General features: G+C 39.0%; 1 protein-coding gene across 2 annotated transcripts in view; it reads left to right on the top strand.

Annotated features, from left to right (window-relative positions):
* CTNNA3 (catenin alpha 3) overlaps nt 1-27,287 on the top strand; it is a 419,154-nt gene that overhangs the window by 254,092 nt on the left and 137,775 nt on the right. For both annotated transcript variants that reach the window (XM_072930782.1, XM_030275560.4), the window contains exons 9-10: nt 419-571; nt 26,772-26,864. In XM_072930782.1, the coding sequence (XP_072786883.1) occupies nt 419-571; nt 26,772-26,864 (246 nt within the window). The remainder of the gene's footprint in view (nt 1-418; nt 572-26,771; nt 26,865-27,287) is intronic.

The following is a 27,287-nucleotide window of genomic DNA, read 5'->3' as shown; positions in this document are numbered from 1 at the left end:
ATTAAATAGCCTTCTCCCTTGGCATCTGAATTACAAGGGAGAATACCCAGGAGATATGAGGTCTAGGCTAACTAATTTTGCACATGTGCAATGACGTAAGTAGCCTATTCATCATGGAAGGGTAATATTTGTTTGGCTCCCTTGATTTCAAGAGAACCAGTATATGACATAGTGTTTCGTGTATATGTACAAACAGGCATATTTACCTAGTGACATATTAAAGTTTTCCCTAAAATTAAATACAGTTTTCTGTGTAATATATAAATTGTAGCTGCCATAGGTTTCAGACCTATGGTGCAAATAATGCATGAATACAGTGTGTATGTGTTTATCTGATAAATAGGAATGGACAATAATTCCTGCAGGCTTCAGTGAAGACTCCAGTTAGCAGGTACTGATGTACTGCTTTCTTTTGCAGCTCCGGAAAGCCATTATAGATCACATCTCAGACTCCTTCTTAGACACCACTGTTCCACTGCTAGTTCTCATTGAAGCTGCTAAAAATGGAAGAGAGAAAGAAATAAAGGAATATGCTGCTATATTTCGAGAACATACTAGCAGGCTTGTGGAGGTATGTTTGATGGAATTGCATTTGTTTGGAATATATGGTGTAAGTGACTTGCCACTGAACACTCCCTTTGCTGGCAGATATCAAAAAATGTTTAAAGCTGGCACTTCAGGAGAAGAATAAATAAGTGGCCTTGGGTAACAGTAAATGTACTCCATTTTCTTGTAATGGTATGTAGTAAGACAGAGGGCTTTGTCCTTGTATAGCATTTCATTGCATAGAAATTCGATGGTGTGGAACTGTAATTTGAGAAATCAGTGTAAGCCTTTCCACCAAGGTGTTCAGTGGGAACTTGATTAAATGTGTGTTTCTGGGAGTATTATCTCGGGTGTTCAGGATCCTGCTGCATCCATCAGCTGTGAGCCTATCAGAGGTAAAACAGAACAAAAATGAAAAAGCACAGGAGGCACCATGTTAGTGCCAGTTGTGTGCCAGCTTTCTCCCTTGCAAAGTGTGTGACCTGTGCAGTGATCTGCTGAAGGGGCAGTGGGGCTCTGACCCGGCCTAGAGCCAGAGCCAGAGCTGGCAGAACCACTGAAGATTCCAGGTAGGAAAGGACTCACAGGAATCGCCAAGCCCAGCTCCTGCCTGTGTGCTACATGAACCCCCTCATACACTGGAGACTCAGTATTCACTTCAAAGGATGTACTTCCTTATTGCTTATAAATGATACTTCTTCAGCACTAAGAGACTTGCAGATACAACTGTGGGGAGATTTTCGTTTGTTGGGCAGTCAGTCCCGCAAACGTGACTAAATATCCACTGACCTAAACTCATTTAACTGGAGCTTGGAGCACTGCTGGAACACTAAAGTCAAAAATTCACAGCACTGTCATCTCAAGTGCCTGGAAGGAATGCTTTAGTAATTTTTGTGGGGTTTTTTAGCTTTTGGTGCTTTTGTGTGCAGTAATACAAAAATGGGAAAAAAATCAATGAATTCACTCTGCAGCTGAAAATTTACTTAGGAAAACTATTTGGCTCAGAATTAATAATTAATCTTGAGTGACCTAGAGATAATGAAAGAAAAATAGGTAAAGAGCTAAAGTAAAAAGAGGGTATTGCATTTTCGTTTCTCTTCATGGTCATGGGATTACAGAATAAGAAGATTTTTTATTCTTTGATTTACAAGAATATCTGATTTTGATCGTGCTGCAAAATCAAATGACAGCTGAAACACAAACTCAAAGTTACAAGGTTTTCCAATTTTTAATACTGAAGCTAAACCATCCTGTAGTGACTTCATTTTTAGAAAGAACAGGTGATCACTGAAGACCAAATAACTTGACTGAATTTCTGAGTCCAGCTGAAATACCCAAATCATTATTCATTTTAGAAGACATAAGCCTAAAATACAGAATTCGTTTTCTTTCATGGGTTTGAATTTGTGCCCCAAATGCAAGAACTAGCTGGCCATGAGTGTGGGTGTGTGATTAGAGAGACTGATGGCTGCACAGATTCACTGCCTGGAATAATCCACAGCCTGATCTTGCTGCATGTGTGAATATACAGTGTGTGTGTACATATTTATATTTATGCTCTGACTCAATGTGCTGCCAACAGTGAAGAAAACTTACTTCTAAAGAGAGACTGTACACAGTGCCACCTCCTATTGTTGAATTAGTTGTTCCAAATGTCACTTTACTGGGGATTGTATCGTGGTCTGCTATTCAAATTAACTTCAGTTTTACTTTATGTTGTCTTCTGGATATCTAGTAGAAGTATCTTACTTAGAAGTTGCTTACGTTGGTTTAATGCCCATACCAGAATATCTAAGCAAGAGCTTGATTGATGGCTTTTTGATAAACTATATTTATCAATTTCTAAACTCCAGCAAATAATTAGGTGGTAGTTGTACTGCATCCATCAGCTGTGAGCCTATCAGAGGTAAAACAGAACAAAAATGAAAAAAAAAAAAAATCAACTAAGCAAGTGGCCACAAAAGGTCTTTGTGGAGATAAACAGATCTATCTCATTTCTAAGAAAAATTCAGACATTTCTGACAGCATCATGTAAGTGAGAGAAATATGGCAGCTCTTTTGGGGAATGTGTAATACCAATTAAATTTATCTAAATGTAAAAAATTTTAAAAACTTTAGAGCAGTTACTATAGCAGTTCCAACCGGAAGCATATTTGGGTTTTAGTGGCCACTACAGTGGCCTAAACCATGTTAAGCTGAGAATATATGTATCTTTAAATTGCTTTCTCAAGGAAGATAGTATAGATAGACTTGGATCTGAGTAGCTGTGGTTTTCAGAAGCATATATACCTAAACATGCACATACTTCAGAACTGAGGCGTGGCCAAGGTGCTTGGAGCTTGGTTTCCAGCTGAACGTGGATAATGCACGTGCTGTAGAAGTCAGGTCTAGCTAAAAGTGCTACCCAAAGCAGGGAGCCTGATTCTGCCAGAAGGGCAGGACAGATCAAAAGGAGATGAGTTGTGTTTGGATCCTTGTTATTTCTGTTATCCCTTTATATAAAACAGAAATCATGTTTCTTGGTGAAGATTCTAATGTATAAACATCACTTGTCCCCTTTGGGACAGATGCCCAGCCTTTAGCCAGGGAAGTGTTCCATAGCATGGTGTTGTCTGCATTCTGTGAGATTTGGGGTTGGATGACAGGTGAACTCAAGATCCAATCCAGTGTAAAATTCCTATAACTTAGGAGGAAGTTTCCAAGCATTATTGTATTTTATTAAGGGGCTCTTAAATGAGAGGTATGATCTGATTGTTTGCAGGGGAGGCTTCACATTCTTTCCTTGGTTGTTTATTTCCTGCACTGCTACCAGAGCCAAGAAACAAATTCCCTTACAACTTGGATGTTATAGAATACACCTCCAAAAGCCAGTTGTATGCTATTGCAGAAATGAGCTTCATCTCTGCTACTGAAAATAAATTTAAGTATTGAAATGCCAGATCATGGGTGGCATGTACCTGGCTATGGAATACTAAGAGACAGGAGGCGTAATTAAAACATTTTAAAACCTGAACAACTAAGAAAAATGTTGCAAAAAAAGGCACAGAGCAGTGACTGTATCAGAGAAGGCTGGTGGTGAGGGAGATGAGACATCAGGCTTTTGAAATACAACAATGAAAGCAGTTTTACCATCTGGGTGCAGTTGTGACATCCAGGGAGTTGGGTGGCTTGTGGGCACCAGATGATAGAGCAAAGGCCAGTGATGCAGGCAAGACTGTGCATGTTGTTAAATACACAGTACCTTGTTTAGCAGATTAAAAAAGGGTGTTTTTTTCTTTTATCAGCTGCAAGTAACCTTTGTGGGACATGCCCAACACAGTGGAGCTGTTGCAAGCTTTGAGAGGTGAAAACCAGCTCAGATGCTGGCAATCCCGAGGTTTTGTCTAGGGGATCAAAAGCTAAGGAAGAAACCTATTTGCATTCTCAGTGTGCTTTGTTTCTGACTGTAAAGCACTCCAGGTTTGGGTCTGAGGCCACTGTAAACCTCTGACATCTGGAGCATCCTGTACTAAAGAGTTTCACACTCTGACTACCCCCACATACGATCTTTTCTTTTGCTGTCTGTGAATTCTGGTATAAAAGAAAATGAACACCAGTCCTTATTTTCCTTCTCCATGCCACTTATTCTTTAATTTTTTATTGTTTTCAAAGTATTTTTGTTTTTTAAAAAATGTCCTTATTTGGAAGCCACAAAATGATCAGATTGCTCCCTTCCCTGTACCTTTTCCAGCACCTTGCAGCCCATGAGGTGGGAAGGCAGAATTCTGTATGCTAATAAATTCAGTCAAGATTCTTCATAGAATCACAGAAACTGTTGGTTATTTCCTCATGAAATTATTAACTTTTAAACTCTCTAGACTGAATTTCATCACTGTTACTGTTTAGTCATCTAGTACCATTGCATCATTTTGCAAATCTCCATTAGTTATTTCCTTTACTGCTCCAAATAGCTTGTTAAAATATGTGTAAACAAAATTTATAAAAAGTAAATGCAGATCCCGCAGAAATTCCTGGCTCACATCTTTCTCCCAATTTCCTGATTATTTGTTCCTGAGGCTGAAATAAGTGATACTAATCTGTCTGAATCACCTGAGAATTTGCGGATTATTCAGCCACCCTAATTCTTGGAGGAGTCTGGCATCCACATGCCTGGCTCTCATACACAGTACAATCAGTAGTCCAGATTTTTCATTCTTCCATTGCTTTTATGTATGAAAACAGGGGTGTCCATTCCTGTTTATTTTAACATTGCTCTTCTAAAAGATATTTATAGCATAAGGAAGATTTATGACTATTTCCTTTTCATTTACAAAAGGTAACTTGTTGCACTTGAAGATATATGCTGTGAAATTAGCTGTGTAATGAAAAGTAATTCTCTCCAAATTAAGGAAAAAGTGTTTTTAAAAAAGTGTACGCTTTCCTGAATCCAGTCACGAGTTCAACTTCAGTGAATCTCCTCTTATAAAAAGCAGTGTCTCAGCTCTGTCCTGTCAGTGTTCCAATTGAACATGTTCCACAAATTGTCAGGCTTCAGAGCAGTTGTTGAGCTGGACAGATGATGTTAGTGTTGCACCAAAGCTGAATTTGATAATAGTAATTTGAAAGTGAAGGCAGAACAACATGTCAAAAGAGAGGATATTGCATTCTCAAAACAATCAGTGAGCAATAATTTGAATCAGCACAGTGGTGTTGCCTACTCTCATATATCCTTTGTTAATGTTATTCTGTGGCTCAGTTATAAATATGCTGTTGTTGCCATATTGATTAAACCATCAGTGTTTAATTTTCCTGTCACAATATTTCACTTGATTGCAGAAATTTATTAAATAAGTTTCTGAATCTGGACCACAAAGACCTGTGTATCTTTGTAGCCATGTCCAGTCACATAAGAATGGATTTTATTATTGCAGCTAGCAAGTGCCGTGGTGGCAGTAATAAAATGATTTTGATGCCATAGTGTTACATTTAATATCCACATGCTTCGTGGAGCGGTGGTTGGGGATGGGGACAGCAGACCCCCCGATGTCCATGTGGTAGAGGAGGGAGTTCATTGTCTGGCCCTGTTCCATAGGGAGTGGTCAGAAACCCCTGCTCTGCTCCTTGACACCGCCCAGCTGCGGGGCAGGGAGGGGGCTGCAGCTTAGGGTAGTTAGGAATGAAACGCTTGACTCAGCCAATATATCAAGCAGCAATTCAATTTATTAATTAACATGGTAACGTATGAGCAAAGACAGTGCTGGGTACAGTGGTGGGGGTTTTCCCCTCCAATTGCACAGCAATTATTGGGCTTGCTGGTATTTATTGATCACATTAATGCATATTCATAAGCTTTTCCCAGTAGTTTCTATTTTCCATCTCTTAGGCGAGTTTCCGCAGTTTCTATTTCCCAGTTTTTATGCAAACTTTCGGCAGTTTCCATTTCTACCTTTTGATGTCACAATTCTGTACTTTAGGACAGTAAATCTATGATGGTGGTGTTTGGTTCCTTTCCAATTTCTATCCTCTGTTGTGTACATCCCAGCATGTGTGCCCAGATGGTGGGGTCTAGCTCCTATTTTCTAAGTCATTAATCAGGAACCCTGATGTCCATCTTCCTTATCCAGGAACTACAATTTAAAATCCTTAGTACTAAACAACATTCTAAGTTTATAATTCAAAACTTCTTATTACAAACTAGCTTAAGACTTATATTTTAGAACTACAGTTTAATATCCTTAATACTAAGCAACATTCTAAAGTTATCATTCTAAAGTTCTTACTACAGAACAGCTTAAGACATAATTATTATTTGCAAACAAAGGATTGGTTCAAAAGCTTTCTTTTATGCTTTCCTTGGTTGTTCATTAGAACTCATCTTTATAGCTGTCCCATGGCCGTGTTCCACACATTTCATAACCACAACTACAGAGGTTGCTTTTATTTACCTGACATGAAACACAGCTTTGTATTTCACAGGGTGGAAGGAAATCTGCTGAGATTCCTGTCTTTCAACCCAGGGGCCGGTGTGATGGAGCTGGCTGGGTTTCTTATTTATAACCAACTTAACTGCCCTGTACAAGCCAGCTTGTACAGCAGCATCAGAGGACTAGGCTGTAAGTCCATTTTTAAGTAAAACAAGCCATTGATATTTGTGTTATTTCCAGTTTAAATGTTTCCTTATGTGCTCAGTTTTAAACCTGTTCTAATAACACAGCCTGTATGCCCCATCCACCAGTATTACTTCTCTCAGTGCTTTGCTTCTTGTCTGCTTTCAAAGTTAACAAATGCAAGCACTCTGAGATCTTATTGTGTTGGGCTTTTTTCAATTTAAAACCTTATCTACCCTATTGACTCTTAACTCAAGATAAAGATTTTCCAAAGATGCCTTTGATTACATGAAGTGCCTGTTTCTTCTTTGACTAAATGATTAGTTTAGTGTGGATGCCTAATTTTTAGAGAACAGAAGTGAGGTGAGTAAATTTGTACCTAGAGAGCTGACTGTTGGTCTATTTTGAGACATGGCATTGTGTTACAGTTTCTTATGCTTTGTATAGCAGTTTTAATGAGGCATATCCTGTATTTGAGGGCAGTTTTTGAATCTCTTTTTGAAAGATCAAGGATGCTTGAAGAGTAGATTATGAAATGTTTTGTATGTAAACACAATAGACTGAGTTGGATATTACAAAAACAAAAATTCATCTTCTCATAAAAGTTAATCCAAGAGTGAATTTGGTATGGAAATTAGAAGAACTGCTTAAAATATCAAGAGAGATTTTCTGTGGTTTCTGTTTTAATCTGAAGAGGAAGAATTCTCTAATAGAAAGAAGAAGTCTTGAGAAAGAAGATACTTTTTCCCCCCTCTCTGAATAGGAAGTCTTAATTGAGCTAAGCTAAATTGCTGCTACACTGGCTCACTGCTCATACTATAATGTAAGAAACAGACAGTATCCTCATGGGCCAGTGACCTTTGTAAATTGGCTCGAGCAGTGAGATCTCCTACAAATCTCTCTTCTGAATTAGCATTTGGAAGTTACAGGCCTTCCTTCAAAAACTGATTTATGATATAGCAAATTAATACAATTCAGTAGCATGGATATAAAACATCAGTGAGATGGAAAGACTGAACACCATACAAGCTCTGGGGCGATAATATTTCCAGACATAGTAGTAATGAAATATCTTCATTCTTGTCTACTTAGGTTTTCTCTCTGCTGAGTTTATTAACTGCTCTGTGCTTGTAGCCTGGAGATTGTACCTGCTGTTAAAAGGTGCACAGGCTTGGGGTGTCAGCCACACTTCCCAGGAGCATCAGCTGGGGCTTTGTGGCCAGCACTACTGTTGCAAAATACAGACAGTGGCAAAGGATTTGAGATACCTTGGTTAACATCTTTGCACTGCCATAGCTGTGCAATAATTGCACACACCAGCGTGTATCAGTTTTAAATGTGACTAGGGTATTCAGGTATGTGGAGGAAGCAGAATAGTCCTAGTTACATAGTAAAAAAACCCAAAACCACATTAAATTGCCCACTTTGGCTATGATATTGGACACTTCCCACATATGAAACGAACACTCAGCTGCTGAAGTATTTTGATGAGCACCAAGGGTCACGTTAAACATTCTTCTGATGGAGGTTATTTTAGGCTGCAGTGCCTTATATTCCTCATATACTGCATCAAATACTTCTGAGTCTGAATATTGATTATGTTACATTGAAAAAAACCCCTAGAATATATTGCAGGACAAAAAAAAAGGGGGTTAAGAGTCTCTCAGTAGTCTTAAGCCTTTGTTTGTGAGCCTTGGCTAAAAAAAAATCTTTAAAGATTTGGGTTTTTTTATAAAATGTTTGTTATTAATGGGAATTTCATACTAAAATGCAGCAATTTTGGAAAAAAAAAATCAAAATATGAAGATTAAGTACTTTCAGATTTGACACATTTAGGTTTTGCTTTGAAATACCTTTTAAATACTGCAATTAAATTACAAGTCTAGTTGAAATATTTGATTGGAAACATTTTCAAGGAATCTTCTAGAACATTTCAAAATTACCTCTGAATGTAAACACCATTTTGAATTATGAAAATTAAGCCAAAATAATAATGAAAAGCTTTAAGGGACCCGGGTGTTCTTTCTAGTCCCCTCTAAGACACAGCTGTTTTTAGTGACTGGAGTGTTCTGACCTCTGGTTCATTTCTACCAAAGACAAAAGCAAATTCTGCTGTTGAGATAAAAAGTATATAGCAGTGCACAAAAATAGGTAACAAGAAGACTGAAATGTCACATCTAGAGGAGGAGAAAAGCAGGCAGGCCCTGTGTAAGTGGCAGTTTCTTGTTTGGGGAAGCTGACAGACTGTTCTCCTGAGCTGATCCATCATGGAGATGCAATGCTTTCTGAGAGGAGGAGTGATAGGCTGGCTGAACTTGAGATTAAAAAAAGGAATTTGATGGGAGCAGGGAAGAATGCTCTGATTATCTTTTCTTTTGGCACAGATGCAAATCTCCCACTGCGGTGTTTAAAGGTCAGCTATACCAAGCAGAGGCAGAGAGATTTAATAGAAGTGGAGGTGATGATGAAGTGAACTTTGTGTTCTTCAGCCCTTCTCTCAGTACATGAATATACCTTTGTCTCTGTCGCTTGATCTAATAATACTGACTTCAGATCTGCTGATACATAAATATGGCACTTTAGCCTGTGGCCTCATTTCTGCCAGTGTGTTTTTCAGTTTTGCCTTTATTGCAGTATGATAGTGCTGGCTTCTGGGACTACAGACAAGGGACAGTAACAAACAGCACATATATTTAAGTGCATCAGTGTTGTGATGTGTTGATACAGAGCAGCAGGGGCGTGCAGGACACAGAGTGTTGCTCAAAAAACAAGTTTGCAAGTTAGTGCAAAGACTTCCAGTGCAGAAAATGCACATCTATTGAAGGTGAATTCTCCTTAAGAGAGCATTAAAAAAAATTAAGTTAAAAGCTATAGAGGAGGAAAAAACCTTGAGTTATAAAAATGTGTGTTGTTTCTATTTCTATAAGGAAATTGAGGTTTTATATATACCTAGATTAAAAATTATTTTTTTGTTTAATGATATTGTAATTACAATGCCATTCTGGCAAACAATATGGAAGAACTTACATATGGTAAAAAGAAATGTTTTCAGCATTTGCAGTTCCTTTGCAAAATGTTTGCAAAATGGGGACGGCTAAATAATAGTATCTGGTAACGAGAAATAATATTGACAGAAAATGAATAAGCATACTCAAGAAAAGTCTTCCTTTCTTCCAAAAGGCAAAACACAGCCACTCACTCTTGAACTAAGCTGTCTGCGTCTGCCTCCTGTGGAAAACAGCTCTGCCAAAAGTCAGTTTTAACATGGAATCTGCAAAATCTAACAGGTTGCTTACCATTTTCAATGTGAACAGTAAATATTTCTCATTAATACAATAGGAAGACTCTCACACTTCAGTCTGATTTATTGACATGCATCTAAAAGATGATAGCCCTTCTTTGCCACCGTGTCTGATTTTGTATATAATTTGCTACATCTTTCTATGTCAAATTTTAAATATAGTGACCCAGAAAATTGGGTTGAGAGCAACTTTCCATAGGTCTGGAAGATGCAACAAAAACATCCTAAACAAATCATCTCCTTTTTGTACTTTCCTGAGTGTACAACAGCTAACTTTTAAGCAGCCTGTGACAGCTGTTACTTTTACCTCTGAACATCCAGTGCTTAAGGACTGATTCTTTTACCTTATTCAGCTTTTGCTTGGAGCTAAGATCCAATGGAAATAAAACTACTTGAACTCTGAAAACCAAATCCCCCTGATATGATATCCAATATACACGTGCAAAGTTTCCTGTCAGATAAAAGCTTAATCTAAAATGGGTTTAACAATCCTTTAATTTTGCCTTATATATCAAAGTACTGCATGTAGAAAGTCCTGTCAGTTGGAAGACTCTTGATTTCTTTCTACCACCTTCAAAGACAATCGGGAATAGAGTATTCTCAGCACTACTCCTCTTTCTATCAGTTTTAATCCCAGACTGGTAAACACAAAATAAAAAGAACATTTTAATCCTTCATTGCCTCTTTTAAAATATTGATTTTACTGAGCTATTGAAAAACAAAACTACTTCTGACAATGGCAGCACATCAAAACTGCATGTGTAGAGGTCAAACTGACAGATTACTGGAACATCTTTATTAACTTTCAGAATATCAGAAGAGAGAAGAATCTTTTATCATTCTCCTTTGGAGTATAATCAGAAGACAAGAAGCATGAATCCTGTTATGTGGAAGTTTTTAGTTTCAGGCTGTTTCATGCTAAGGGTTTTCATCCCCAGATGTAAGATCCAAGTCAAGGGCTTGTCATTTTTTTTTTCTGTTGCCTTTGCTCTTACTATTCTTCTTTAACCCATAATACACTTTCAGTGGTATGATCATATATGGCAAAATAGCAGATGAAGACTGTAAGCTGTAGAATATATCCTTGTATATATTTTTGTGGTACAGTTTGTCTGTTAGTCATGTACAGAAGCATGCACAGCAGCTGTCCTGAGGATCCAGGGTCCCTTTGCACAATGGGATCTGCAGGCACAGAATTCTAGTGTGGCTTTCTGCTTCAGAGCAGTTAGCATATGGAGATGTGATTGCAGAACAGTGGTCAGCATTTTGGAAATAAAATGTATCTTGTCAGCAGGTTAGGATGTCATTTTTGTAAATAAGATAAGCTCTTTTAAGTGTGATCAGTATTTAAAAAATGGGAAGTGGGTTTTCATTACATTACCATACTGATTAACCCTCCTCTCTTATCACACATTCTTTCTTTGGTGGTTTTTTGCTCATGCTCTGTTTTTGAGAGGAAAATCACCTAATTTTAGTTTGCTAATTTCTGTGCATCCTCAGTTTGTGTGATTGGGAATTCCCTTTCAGGCTGTCAGGTTCCCCTTATTGCTGTGTGACTTTTTCACTTTCAGGAGAGACTCTCATGCCTCCTCCGGGCTCAGGCAGGGTTTAGTTAACAGAACACTGGGACATGTGGGCAGGGGGGATTCCTTCCTTGTAGCTTCTTCATTGTTCATTTAAATCCAAAGACCTCAGTGGATGTATTTGAGTAACCTGACTGCTGACACTGCTAATTTTAGCAAGCCTGTGATTAGCAATACTAAACTAACCACAAAAAAAAAAAAAAAAAAAAAAAAAAAAAAAAAAAGTCACTACCTCATTTTACTTAGTGATACTTTTTTTATCTGCAGCTGTTTAAAAATCAACTTTTGATGTCTGAAACACAAATGCAGTGCTGCTGAGCCCAAGAGTCATGTGTAAACCCCAGCTTTCCCATTTCAGTGAGTTTGCAGAGTTGCTCAGCAAGCTGACCTGCTTGGCAGGAGGGTGTGAGGGTGCTGGGGGCAGTCTACAAACCCTCTGCTGCCAGGTGTTGCTCGAGTTAGGTGGGTGTTTGCAGAGAGCCTGCAACAGGTAAAGGTGGCTTACCTAAAGATGGTAATGGCATTTGAGGGAGAGGGTTGTGTGGAATTGTTTCTAAAATAAAATGCAATACAGGAATGATGCACAAAGTATTTAAATGCAAAAAAAAGTATTATGTTCTAATAGAAGCAGTCTGGCAATAGTAATTGAGATGTAGTAGGCAGATGGAAGGAGGCCTTTGAAGACAGGTAACTTGTTTCTGGATGTTTTGGAGCTGGTAGATGGATGCTTAAGGGAGAGCTCATGTGGTCATGACAGTGAATTAAGAAAAGTAATTCAAAAAAATTTGGTTAAAGTCAGGCATGTACTCGTAAGTGTATGAAAGCTTTAAGACTTTGAACCTTGCTGTTTAGTGCCTCAGAGAGTTCTAGCATTTTGCAGCGCTCTGAATTAATGCAAGTATTTTTGTACCTCTGTATAATTAATCAAATAAGATTCAACTTTCCTATTGCTGATTGAAACTCAGATGATAAATGGTGACATTTTCATTTATCCTCTTAATCATAGCCTTTATTGCTGAAGTGTGAAGAAAGGGAACAAAAGATAAACAGCCCAAGGAATTATCAGAGTTTCTGTGTCTGAGGGGCATATTCAGCAGCTGGAAATGTCAGGCACCTCCAGCAGTGTGTGCTGGGAGTTCTGTGAGCTCCAGGGGGAGTGGACTCCCCAGCAGAACACACTGGTTAACGTCTGGGATATGTACAGAGAGCTGGCACAAGTGCACTGGCACTGACTTCTTGCCTCTTATTACCACAGAAATGAGATTTAGAAGTTCCCCAGAGTATTAGAAATCGTGATAATTGTGATTCCATTATAGCCCGAGAAGTCTCATAATTTTGATACATTGATCTGTAATGAGCCAGTCAGCTGTAGCAGAATAATTCCAAAGGTGCCAAAAAAGCACTCATCATCTACATATTAACATCATTTTACTAAAGCTTGTGCTTCTCAAGTACTGACCAAGTCTCTCTGTTTTTTGTTAGGTTTTCTGGCTTGTTTTTGTATTTTCCCCTTGGAATCTGAGTGCTGTGACAATTGTTAAAGGAGGAGGTTTTGCTCTTCCCAGTTTTAAACTGAAAGTGGGTAGGTTTAGATTAAGTAGGAGAAGGAAGTTCTTCCCTGCAGGGGTGGTGATGCACTGGCACAGGTTGCCCAGAGAAGCTGCCCCATCCCTGGAAGCGCTCAAGACCAGGCTGGACAGGGCTTGGAGCAGCCTGGCTGCTGGAAGGTGTCCCTGCCCATGGCAGAGGGTGGATGATCACTTTCAAGCCAAAGCATTCTATGATTTATGAGTATTTTCATGATGATTAGGCAACAATATGGCTTGCTCAATTTAACTACTGCTCTAGGAGTCTTTCTGGTTATTTTACCACTGGCGAATGGCTTTTGGACCAGTATTTTTCTGCCACTGCCTATGTGATGCTTTTTACAAGACTGTACTTTATAACATGAATTTCTCAATACATTGAAATAACTGATAAGCATCTTTGTTCTGAAATGCTGTTTGTACACAATACCAAGAGGAGCTATGTCATATCTTGTATTTGAGACAAGAAATCAAAAAGCAGGGCAAAGTCTTTTATAATAATAGAGTAACAGCATAAATTAAATTTAAAACAAAGAGTGGCTGGGGGGAAAAAATAAGGAAATTGTCAGAAAACACTGTGGGAAGCCATGGACTAGAATTTCTGATTACAAGGAAGGCAAATGATTATTGCTTATCAGGGAAGTTGGATATGTTTTTGTTTATGACAGCTTAGCTGAGACAAAAGGAATATCCTGCTAGGTATTTCCCTTTGGTTTTCTTCATCTTCTGCAGCAGTTTTTTAAAAGAATCTGAACATCAAACCTGAGCAATGTGCAATAATGTCAGTGTAGTTACTTCCAAGGAATTCACATGGCTTACATTTTAACATCGTTGTATTAAATTGCTTCTTAATAACTGTTAGCCTAGTATTCAAAATACTGAGTTCATGACAAATTTCTAAAACCTTCTGAAAAACACAGGCTGGTCTTGCTGGGTGTAAGGAACCTTCTTGCTCGGCTCAGCAGGACAGTGCTAATGTGTGCAGTCACACTTTCTCTACATGAGCTGGCCTCACTCACACCATCACAGCTGAGGCAGTGAGGGGACAGAGGACAGTAGTGGCCATATCCCAGGAACTTTTGTGATGGGAAGTTCAGATCAGTATACTCTGAGATTTAGCTTAATTAACCAGGAGTCATTTGTAGATTTAAATTCTACACTTTCTTGCACAGAGATCTGTTTCCTTTGAAATGTGACTCCTGCATGTGTTTTTGTTGCTGTTGGACAGGTGTCTGCTGTGCATGAGGATCGTTTCTCATCAGGGCTTCACTTTGCAGTAAATAACAATCAATTCATTAGCCTCTTTTCAAGGACAGTGTACTGTAAACAAGATAGAATCTCCGAGGAGTTTTTCAGTGAACTTAGTGTGATCACATTCCTGCAGGTTGAATTCTATACACACGCTTTTGGGTGAGCCCACACCGATGCTTCAAACCGCACTGCAATCTGTGGTTTGCAATCTGGACAGTTTTTGTGTGAGTTTGTGTTGGAAGGCTTGAACAGTTTTAAATGTTTTCTTTGTGATCAGTTTCACATTTCCTAGATCAGAGATCACACAGCAAAAATTAGTCAAGGTTTTCTTATAAAATGTTTTATGAACCTTTAAACCCTATTAACAGAAACAGGGACTTCACTACCACAGAAACATTTTATGTTAGTACAGGGTTTGTTCCATATAAACTACAGTAGGTATGAGCTTATGTCCAGCTGCACTGGCAATTGGAATTGGTTGTCTATACATGGCTTTCATGGCACCATTTACAAAGAGGAGAATAAAAAACTAATAAAACCGAGGAAATTACTGATTCATTTAAGGGATTAAGGAAGGGTGAAAATGAATGAGAGGATTAATTATATTTTTACAAGATATTTGAAATTTAGGCTATAGTGAATGCATAGGAACATACTGTAATATGATAATGAAGTAATGTAAGGCATAAGAATGCACAGTGTGTGCCTGTGGCTGGGCAGGCACAGGAAGGCAGTGGCTTCTCGCAGTGCAGGGGGCAGAGATGTGTGAGATGGGAGCCTGGCACATGTACAGCTGTGAGCGATGGGACCCTGACACACACAGAGCTGTGATAAATGGATATGATTCATGTTAACTAAATTGTAACTGTATCAATATTTTAGAAAATAATTGGTATAATGTAATAAAGGGAAAGCAGAAGGGCTCTTTGCAGATTTACATGTAAAAAACAGGATACAGGATGTAGTACTTAGATATGCAAGATCCTAAAACAGAATTGACCTTGGGATGAACAAATTTGGGATGATTCCCAAAGCAGAATCGGCCTTGGGATGAGCAAAATTAGGATGATTCCAGATATGGAATCTAAAGAAGTGATCTTATCTATGAAATAATAAGTCTTATTTGGAACGTAATACTTACTTACATAACACAAAGCCTTATACACATGCATAACCTGCTGGGTCATTCAGAGGACAGTGAGGAAGAGGGTGAGTCTTCCTCTGAAAAAAACACCAAAAAGCCAGAAGACCCCCTAGCAACAAGTGCAGAATGTGCTATGCAAAATAGTGACGTCGATTTAAAAAATTGAAAATAGGAGGAGATTTATGGAAAATTATTGATGAATATGTATTAGCATACATTATATAAGGTTTAGTTTGGATTCCGTTGTTTTGTACATGAGGTAGGGTGAAAAGCCCTCCCCGTACCCTAGTTGGTTTTGCTTATGCTTTATATGAACCTTAATCATACTTAATTAATCACTGCCTTATATATGCTTGATTATATTTAATATACTTGATTGTATTCATTTATACAAAATTGCTGTTCAATTAAAATTGCTGCTAAATACAATTTTATTGTTTATTAAATTAGACATATAGAACTTCATTTGTGACACAGCTGTGAGCTATGGGACCCTCAGACACACACACAGAGCTGTGAGCAATGGGACCCTCACACACACACACACACACAGAGCTGTGAGCAATGGGACCCTCAGACACACACACACACACAGAGCTGTGAGCAATGGGACCCTCACACACACACACACACACACACACACACACACACACACACACAGCTGTGAGCAATGGGATCCTCACACACAGACACACAGAGCTGTGAGCAATGGGACCCTCACACACTCACACACACACACCCACCTGCAGTAGTGCCCTCATTTCCCCTGCTCAGCACTGTGCCCACCTTGCCCACTCCTGGAAGGTTTGGAGTGGGCAGCGGGTTCCGCCGTGGGTGGCTTTGGCTGCACATCCCCGTGTGGAGCTTTTAATGTGAGTGCTGAAGATGACCTGGCAGTGGAATCCCGCTGTCTATGCCACTGGAATTCCACCATTCTGTCCATTGAATTCCACCCTTTTGGCTGCCAGAGTCTCGTCATGCTGGCCGCTGGCACTGAGTGGAAGCAGCAACGTAGGGCGGGTGTTTAAAACCATCCATAGCCATGAGTTTTCTGCTTTATCTTCTACTTTGAGATGTTTTTTGTCTTTTGCAACTGGGGAGCTTTGGTGGCCTTGCTGTTTTAAAGACTAACTTGGTGCAGTATAAGTTCTAAAATAGCAATCTGTGAGGCAACAACAGAAAACAATATGTTTGGAGGTTTTTCTCTTGGCTTATAAAATTTTCAGTCTCAGTTCTTGGAGACAAAATGGCATCTGTTGAGGTGAAGGGGTGCGGCTCAGCAGTGCTGAGGGACAGACTGCCCGCTGTGGGCTGGTGTTTGGGTCGCTACTGGGGCTTAGTTTTTGCACGTTGTCCTTGAGTTTGAAGCTGTCTGGGGATGGACTATTACAGTAATCCTCTGCTTATCACTTTTTCAAGTCCTGTTACTTGGAAGCAGGACAACAGTACACTAAAGGTCTTTTCCAGAGGTTGGAGGGAGCCACTTGGGTTTGTTATTGATACATATTATAATATTGGCTTTTCACAAATATTAAAATGGATTTTATATGTGTAGTGTTAAGGTAACTTTGTTATAAAGATATAGTTTTTATTTCTGTTGTTAATTAAGTTTAGACATAGTAGTGGAATAGCTATGCTTGTGTTAAAATGCCTGCTTGGATGGGATATCATCCAGTGAACACGGGATGAGGACACTGCTACAGATCTGCAACCATCAGTGCTCACCATCTGAAGGCAGAGTGGACCAGGGCCCGAACTGGAAGTGATAAAGGGAAGGAGCCAAAACCCCAGCCAAGAAACACACATGCTCTAAAATGTGGACCCAAGGAGGGGCCATGTAAAATAGTTCCTGGGAAATGTAAACTGCTTTATGGATATGCATAAGGGACTATGAATACGCAACAGGCTGGTATAAGGGAAAAGGCATTTAAGGGGTGTCCCCAAAGGTAACAGGGTGGCCTTGGCTGAGTGCCAAGATGCACCCAGCTGTAATAACCTCTGCTTTATGGTCCTTGTCTCCTTTTGTGCTTTATTAAACTTCTATAATTTTCACAGGAGAGTGAACATTTTTTTCTCAGGTTGGAAAGAGGTTCCAGGAGTACTGCAAGAGAGAATTAACTTCTTTAATAATAAGCTTTGGATGTGGGATTGGTTTTCTTTCTGAAAAGCCATTACTTTAAAATAATTCTTTAATCACACATGATTTGTTTTTGTGTGAAGTGGGTGGGCTTGGTGGTTCTACACTACATAAGCTGACTTAGGCTCTTACTTGATTTCTTGCGTAAATCTCTTCTTTTAAACTGAGAGATGGACTTATACTTGCTCTGGGAAGACTTTCAGAATGCTGGGTTACAGATATTGCCACTGGCAGAATATTGAAATATGGATGACCTTTACTTTTATTTTGTTCCCTTTTCGGGTGAAATATTTGACGAATGAGTAATAAGAAAACATATAAGGGTGTATTCATGCATATGTTTGAATCTTGCCTGTGCTTTTTAGACAAAAAAACTGAAATTTTGAGTATTCTGTTGACAGTTCATTGTGTGTGTTGTATTTTCCTCTTTACTACTGAAGTGCAGGGAATGGAGGATTTCATGCAGTTTTGAGAACTGTTTGATCCGTCTTGATCCTTACTGAGTTCCACTGGTGATAAATGTTGATCAAATCTTGCTACTGCCAGGCAGTTAGGGGAAGTTAAATAACTTGTTTATCTGCACTTGTGTGTACCTTGTTCCTTCAAGGGCTGTGTTTTCTGGCAGGGAGTTGTGATTACTCCTTCTCTTGGTTGTTTTAAGTAATTGGCTAGTTGTGCATGACTGGTGTCCTCTTGCTGCATGGCTAACTGCTGTCTTGATTTACCATGTTTTGAGGCTGAGATAAGGAAAAGGAGAAGGTTGCATGTTTACAGAATTGGAGTAGCCACTTTATCCTTTGAAAATCCTGCTTTCTTCTGGTTTAATATACAGCATGCTTCTGGAAAGCCTCCTGTTACCAATGCTCCAGTAAATGGTGCTGAGGGGAGTATCACCAAGTAGTTCAGCTTTAGAGCTTTCACTTGCTGTTACGTTCAGCCTGTGGAAGGAGCTTTCCTCAGGGATCAGAGGCCACTTCAGAGGGACTGCAGTGGACTAAGTCTGGTGCTAGTGCAGATGGGACATTTTTTGAAGAGACCATTAGTGAGACACAGGTCACAACTACAAGCAGTTTCTGCTTTACTGGAGTCTTTGGCTAGCTTGCCAGGGCATGAATATAATGCAAATACAGTATTTGTTCTTGGATGCGCCTACAGCTCAGAGTCTAGAGAGGGAATCCTTACCTGAATTCTTCAAATGTAACTCTGGCCTAAGGCAGTGAGAGAGAGCTTAGTGAGGCTCTGCATCAGGCCTGACACCTTTTTTGAAAAGGAAATGGTTTCTGGAATTTTACTGGGCAGAATTCTCCCTTGCACATGTGCTGTGCTTGTCTCAAAGTGTGTGTATTATCTATTTTCATTTCAGTTGGGGCCCAATTCCTCAAGGCAATCTCCTAGATGAACTTGTGTGAGATAAGACTTGTCTGAGCACATGGAACTTGTAACAAACCAGTTGCACTTATATAGTTAGGAAAAAAAATCAACCCTGCAACAAAACTCAACAATGCAGTCAATGGGTATTTATATATACTTTATTAATTACACAAGCAGAATATTGGACATGCTTGGCAGGAAACAGTGCAAGTTACATAATACTCCGAGGAGATTGAACCATCTTAACCAGGTGGTTGGTAACACCTGGAGGGGTGGTGATAAGCCTCAGGGGTAGCAAGTTGAGCTAATTTTGTCAAATTAGCAGTGGGTTTGGCAGTAATGTAGCACTGCCTAATTCAGCTCTGCAGAAAATGGAAGGAGGTAGAGACAGGTAAAAGTAAGAACAATGGGAAAGAAACCAAAAGGAGAGTGCAGAAACTTGCAGGTGTGTAGTTGCCTACTGTAGTTAAATTAGGAGATTCAAGGGTCTTTCTGAAAGAGTGGAAGATGAAAAGCTAAAGGAGGCGGGGAAAGCAGCATAATACATGTTGAGTCTATGTTTGAGTAGAGTTTGTAAGTTTTTTCTCCACAAAAGTAAAAGCTAATAAAAGGTAAGAGTGTAACTTTTGACCTGTGGTATAACTATTTGACTTGATCTGGAAAGAAATTAAGTTTTATGGTAGAAAATGGATTGGAAAACAAGCAACATTGTGATGCTACTTTATTGCCCACTGGAGGTAAGGTTTTAGTCCACAGGAATGTGGTTTTTTCACTATAAACAAATACTGTAGTCTATAGAAGTTTTATTAAGCACATAAAAATGCACATAGTAATAATAAATGCATATAAAAATGCAGCAACAACTGGAAGACATACATTCATCACTGTAGCCTTTTCCTTGAAGAAAATATGCACTCATTATTTAATGTTGACCTTTGTAGTTTTTTCATGGCTCTTTTTGGTATGAACATTCATTTTCCTCAAAAGAGTTCTTAAGGCTTCATGAATAAAGGTAGTGGTAGAAACTGAGAACACATAAAAAACCTGTAGAAGATATTTCTGTGTACCGCAAAATTAGAAGCAGAAAATACATGAGTACATTTTTTCATTTGTGGTTTGAAGAGAGCAGGCTAACAGTTATAATCAGTTTACACAGAGTATATAATTTATATTGAAAGCTGTATTGTCTGCTGTAATGCTGGAATTCAAATGTTATTCCTTAGCTCAGTGTTCAGTTGCTCTCCTACAAATGAAATATCATCTGAATTATGATTATTCAGGATTAACCTCTACTTCAGTAGATTGATTACTGTGCTGTTTCTGTGTCCATTTGTGCACTGCCCTCCTTAGGCCTTTTTAATTCCCTGCCAGTGCCAGGGAGAATTCATATACATATTGAAGTGACACTCTGTCTGGTTACTGTTCCTTAGAGGTGTGTATAAGAAGTCGTTTTGCCTGGTTTTGTGGACAACCAGTAAGTTTTTATGTTATTCACTATCTTTAAAAAAAAAGAGGCTGTCGGAACCCAAAATGTCCCTCAGACATTTTTAGAGGTTCCAGGCCTTGGTCAGAAGCATTTTAGACCCTGGCAAGCAGCTGAAAACAGCTGTGATTTTGAGTTTGAACCATGGAATGAATTACCAACTTTGAGGGTGGAACAAGCAGTCACAGAATGTTAGATGGTATAGTAAAAGTAGTCACAAATTAGAGGGTAAAATTTTTTAGTGTTGTACAGGGGGGTTTTAGTACCTGTACAGGGGGGTTTTCACTTTGTACAGGGGGGTCAGGAGTTCTAAGATGGAGGAAAGTGGTCCTTATCTTATTCTTCCTCCTTCTTCTTCCTTACCTCCATGTTCTTGGTGATGTTGGCACTCACAGATTGGTTTAGAGTAGAAAAGCACATTGTAACATAGATAGTAGGTATTGGGGAAAATCTATAAACATATAGTACGTAATATATCATATAAAAAATAGCAGCAGCCCTGGGTGGGGGGAGAGACGACAGAGACACCGGACAGTGAGGGTGTCAGGAGAGTGTGTGCCTCTGCCTGGGCCGCAGACCAAAGCAGCCGCAGCGGGCGAAGACAATCTTTTAGATAGCTAACAATAAACTACCTTGAGACCGAACAACAAGAGGCTGTGGAGTTTTTCTTTGGAAGCGCGGGTTGGAGGAGAGACTTTACCACCACACGAGAGCCCCAAATCAATCCCGGGGTTCTCACAAGAGGCAAAATCATAGGATCAGTATTTTAAACTTCCTAAAGACTGTATTTGAAATCTTGTGACACCCAAGTTCATATTTTGTGAAATTTGAAGCATACCAGTTTTTATTTTGGTAACACTTTCCCAGTATGGTACTAAATTTTCTGTAGGGTTATCAGTGGGAGGGATTGGGTTCTGTCAGAGGGTTCATCACACTAGGCTAGAAAAATCTCAAAGTACAGACTTTGGGCTTACCCTGCAGTGTAGTTAAGGACCTGGGTAACTTCAGGCTAGGCAGAGCTTTGGAAGATCCTTCCTCAGTGAAACAGTTTCTTGACAGAAGGCACTTAATACGAAGAACAGGAAATCTTCACCAACAAGAGGAAACAGAAGCTTTCATGGCATTAACGACTTAGTTATCCTTAGTGATTTGCAGAAGAAGTGCGTTGGGACTTTGGGTAAAATAATGAAAAGAAATTGAGCTTCTACTGGTGGAGCAAAAGGGATCACATCTAGAGAGCATGCTGCTTCATTTTGTACAATTTATAGAAGAAGAATTTAGCTAGTTAGCAGACAATCTGTTCCTGAGCAAATACTTATTTTTGGGAGTTAATGGAGTGAATTTGACTGAAAAAAAGTCCTTGGGGGTACATTTAATTCTTGCTGTGCAGTGTGGACAATCTATCAGCAAAGCTGTTCTCAGCTGCGAATGAAACAGGTGGTGAGACAGTGCAGTGATTATTTACTCCTCTTAAATAATTTACTACTTAAAAATCTCGCTTTTGCATCTGACTTTGCATTTTGTTCTAAACCTGGCGTTAAGTCTGAACCAGGATTGATTCCTGAACCTTTGTATTGCATCTTTAAGTCATGGTTGGAAGGTCTCTCCCAATGTCTTTTCTCCCTTTCCATCAGAATTAATGTAAGACCCCTCACAGGGAAGAGGCAGTCTTTGCATGTGAGCTTCCACTTGCCCCCAGGCTCTTATGGGATTGGGAACATGTTCCTTTTGTCGACAGAAAGGATGTTAGGTTATCTCTGTTACTTTCACCAATTGATGGCTTCAGGGAGTTGGCTGCTAAGAATTACCACGCCTTTCTGGAAATCCTCTGGAAGTAATTAGTGGCTCTCCAGGGTGTTTTGCCTAAATGTGTCTTCTGTTTTGTGTTAATACCCAGTGGAAAGTACTGGGAAATCTGAGGTTGAATGAAGCTGGAGCCTTCATCTTCACTTAAAGCCTTCATCCTCTGCTTGGGGAGAGAACATTACGGGATCCACAGTATGAATGCACTTGTGAGAGCATAGGCGAGGGAAAAAGCCTTCCACCCCAAGGAAGTTTGGACAAGAGAGTGAATTTGTTCATGTATAATGTATCTCTCATGGCCTTTAAGTGCATCTTTGCCTTTCAGTTGTTTGGTAAAGAGTAGGAACTGAAAAAATCTGGACACGCATTTCTACTTGTGCTCTCTCCTACATATACACAACTCCCATGTAATGTAGAAATTGAGGAGAGCAATATGATTTGTTTTTTTAACCAAGTGTATGTGCAATACACAAATCTTACTCTTCAGAAATTTCTAGCCTGAAAAGTCGTTGTGTCACCATATTCTAGAGAGCGGAACCCCCTCCCAAATACAGAAAGATAAACCCCCACCCAACAGTAAAAGCACCAGTTAAAGTGGCTGTAAGAAGTTGTTCAATAACTGCAGGAACAAAAGAAATGTGCATTGGCATATCTTCTGTGTACAGGTAATGGGCATGAAAAAATGCACTCTTCAGTGCCTTCAGAATCTAAAAATACATCTGGCAAATGAAATACTTCATCTACTGCTAGTGCTGCACCTACATGCTCAGTTCAAAGTCTTCGTTTCCCACTGCACCTTAATTAGTGTATTAATTGATGTTGCTAAACCTCATCAAGGATAGTTTGTTCTCTGTTTGTTATGTTTTCAAGGCAAAGCTGTTTAACTGCTTTCTTAGTGTCTTAAAAATGTTTGGAGAAAATGATAATGATTTTTTTGGCAGAGTTCTGATTTCAATCAGACCAGCCTACAAGAGAGCCTTTTATTTGTCCTGACAAACTTTGCTCTTGAGAAGGACAATTATTTTCTGACTGAAGGCAATCTTGGACTTTCATTTTGCAGTTTTGTTTTTGAAGTTGCAGTGTACTTGGGTTTGAAGTCCCCTAGGGGAAGCTATTTTCTTCCAGAGAATACAGAAGAAATGTGATGTATTTGTGTAGTTTCTACTGCTTAGGGGAGAGACTGTGGTGTAATGAAGATTTCTCAGATTGCAAAAACCTTTCGAGATGTGTGATACATACCAGTAAGGTCTAATCCGAGCTAGGGTTTGATTTTTTTCTTATGAACTACAGACATTTACTATTGCTGAAACAGCTTCTCCTCCTTATTAGCAACATTATAGCCTCCAAAGAGACTTCTGGTTCACACATGCCCTTCCTCCTGCTTGGAAAAATTAACACAGGTGTTTGCTCCTTCCATGTGATTTATTTGAATTATTCTGTTTTGGATTTGTGTTAAGATCTCTCCAGGAGCTGGTGAGGGCAGTAGCAGCAGTGAGTGTGCTGATGGCTGAGACCATGTTAATGACTTCCAGGGATCTGAATTGTCTTTGGGTGGAATAGCTGTGAGCCTCATCACCTCCTGCTGAGACTGACTGAAATCCTTTTACTTATGCATAAGGTACATGTGGACAAGTGCTGCTTCAATGCCAGGAGAAGAAAATTCTACCCATTTTCTCGTGGAGACAGAAGGCTTATTAACAGTGAACAAAATGAAAGGCAAAGGTCTAAATTTGCTGCTGGCAGTGCACTGTAGTATGAACTCCATATATATCCAAAATACAGCATGTGTTTATTCCAAAGTAGCCAATACTACTTTGTTTAACTTAATAGATATTTTTAAGACACCTTATGTAAATATTGCAAACCTCTATTTGCTGTTGTAAATGGCCTAACATAAATTCCTAGTGCTTATACCCTTGGTTTGCTGCTTGTGCTTTGACAATGCTATTCTGAATTGGACCATCAGCAAGGAATCTTAGAGCAGAAGGATCAGGAGGGGAAGCATAAGATTAGAAAGTTGTTCTGCTTTGTATTAAAAGAAACAACCCTTATGCCTGTTGACTTCAAATAAAAAGGAATACTTGTGTGTTAAGAGCTGCTTCCCAACCTGAGCATGCTTTTTCAGAGAAGAGTCACACATTTTTACCCTGCTCATCTCCCACACGACCTGGTAACACTCACAGAATTTGTCCCCAGGTGCTGATCTGTTAGTGAGCCATTGGCACCAGTTGGTTTCAAGTTCATTCTCATATTTTGAACAGGGGATTGGAGCACATGATCTCTGGAAACCTCTTTCATCCTAATTTATTATTCTGTGACTGTGACAGAGTGTACATCAAGGACTGTGTTTGTACTGAAATGTTGGCGCCAGTGTAACTAGGAAACAGGATAAAAAGTTGCTGTAAACTGTATCTGCCTTGCTCATCAAGACAGGGACAAAACTGCTTAGAGCAGTTCCTCACTGATAAACAGGAGCTCCATATTGCACATGTTTGTACTGGATTCCAAGAAATGAAAGTAAAGTTTTTCTTGAAACTGTGAAATGAATCTGAAAAACCTGAGGAATCTTATGGTAAAGAGCAAAAAAAAAAAAAAAAAAAAAAAAAAAAAAAAAAAAAAAAAAAGCTGCTGAGAGTTTTTGTTCTGGTGAAATGGCTGACATTGCCTTTTTATTTTACCCTTGACATGTTACTGCTTTAGACATAGAAGAGTTTTTTAAATCAATAATGTTTGCACAGAGTCCTGTAGAGTGCTTCATTTTACATAGGTGATGTAGGAATGAACCCAGATTTAAATTAGGGATACAGAAGCACCTCAGTGACTGGGGCAAAGGAATTAAAGTACTGATGTCAGTATGATGTAATTGTTGGGAAGAGTACTGAAAATTTCTGACCTGCACTCTAAAGAAAAACAACTAATTTTTTTTTTTCTTTTTTTGGAGGAGAGGGAATAGTATCTTTTAGGGTTGTATTGTGATGATATAAAGTCATCTGTGGGTAGTTTAAGCTGAAGAGTCAGGAAGGAAAGCATAGAATCAAGCTCATTTTTTTTCATATACCTCATTAAAACCAAACAATGGCAGTTTATTTCATAAACTGTCAGTGCATTGATGAAAACTGGATTTCTTCAGTCTTAACCATTTTTTTAATGTGGAAAAGATAATACATCACATGGGTAGGGAACAAGTGAATTGTATTGGAATACTGGGGAAAGTTGTACTAAGTATTTTTGTGTAGGCACAGGTGTGCATGGAAGGCCCTGCATTCTAAATCTCATCCCCTTCAAAAAGGGTTTCTTTATATCTTCTGCATTTTCAAAAGGAAAAGTAATTTATTTGTCTATGTACTGACTAATGCCTTGTAATTACTTGTATCAATTAAGTAAGAATAGTAAAAGCCTTTGGTGTAGTAGATTATTCTTGAACTAGTAGTGGTGTCCTAAAATGTTGATAAAGGAAGATTTGCTTTATTTTGTGGCAGCTGAACTGTAGAAGTTACTGTATGAGTTTTGGGTGACTCCAAATAACCATGGCAGTCTGTGTTGATATTTGCAGCACTGCAGAGGTCTGGCTCTCAGGCAGTTGTTGGTCTGCATTAACATTAGAGTGGTTGTAGGCAGTGCAGCTACTTCAGGGAAGGCTGTGCTGGTGTCAAGTGTGGAGTGGTTTACAGAAGGACTCGGTATTACTACAGTAGGATAAACTGATCTGCTGGATGCCAGTGTCCCAGCCTCTCTTGTACCTTGGTCAAACCTGTCTCTTTCAGCCTGTTGATATTCATTTGCAGTGAGATACTTTTTCCATCATCCTTTCAAACTTGTGGAGCATTGTGGAAGAGATTTTTACTTTAAAGGAAGTTGTATCTTTATGGTGTATGTTATAATAGAAGATAGATTCGTTCTTTCAAGTTTCACATTTCAAATTTCCATATACATTGTCACTGTTGGTTGCACTGTATATGCTGTATGATATGAGCATTTCAGTTGAAAACCATACCACTCACTAAAAGAATAATTTTTTGACAGCTCAGGGCAGAAATTACTTTGTGTTTAATTACAAGTTAAGATAAATTTATTGGAGCTTTAAGGTCTTAAAAGTAAGTTTAAAGGAACAGTGTAAAAGCTGGTTATGGTTTGAAAGGCTCTGAAAAATTAAGGGTCAAGATCACAGGCAGTCTGCTGAAACCTTAGGCTCTTACTTTGAAATTTCCTTCTATTTTCTAAACACCACTCTGCAGCTGTTACCTGCTGAGCCTAAATTGGGGTGAGGTGGTAAGATTTCTCATCACTGTCACCTCATTCCACAGCTCTTTTTCCCTCCTGCCGTGTTTCCCTGTTCAAAAACATTCTTTGACAAAATATTTCTCCCCTAAAATGAAGGCTTTGTAGCAGAGATGTTTTTTGGCAGGTTTGGAGTCTGAGCAGGAATACCTGCTTACAAGGCTGATCTCTAATTTAAGTTTGTCTATTTATTTTATTTAAGGTTGCCAATCTTGCTTGTTCGTTGTCAACAAATGAAGATGGAACGAAAATTGTCCAAATGGCAGCGAATCACATCGAGACTTTGTGCCCACAGGTGGGACTTGTTCACTTCACTCCCGCTGCAGTGCACTCACATACACAGGGGTGTTGTCACACAGTGCAGATGTTTCCTTGTGTTCCTTTAGCCTAACTTCACATTCCATTTATGCAGCTCAGCGTAGCAAATGGAGACCAAATGATAAATGCAAGTACTTAGGTAATATGTTCATTTGGTCAGTGGTTTACATAGAAATTATTAATAGCCTGTATTGGTTGGGAGTTCTTAAAAACTGCAGTTGCAAAAGTATGCTGCTCTGTTTCTGAAACACCTGATGAAATGAGCAATTGTAATGTGAAAAAATTGGGATAATTTACTCTAAAATAGTACCTATTTTGACCTTTAACTTGAAACTCACCACTTGATTTGGTTTTTGTGTATGTGAACAGTAAAGTATGAATTCTTCTGATTATCACCAAT

The sequence above is a fragment of the Taeniopygia guttata genome, chromosome 6 (genome assembly GCF_048771995.1).
Source record: "Taeniopygia guttata chromosome 6, bTaeGut7.mat, whole genome shotgun sequence".
NCBI lineage: Eukaryota > Metazoa > Chordata > Aves > Passeriformes > Estrildidae > Taeniopygia > Taeniopygia guttata.
This window is presented reverse-complemented; position numbering and strand designations above follow the sequence as displayed.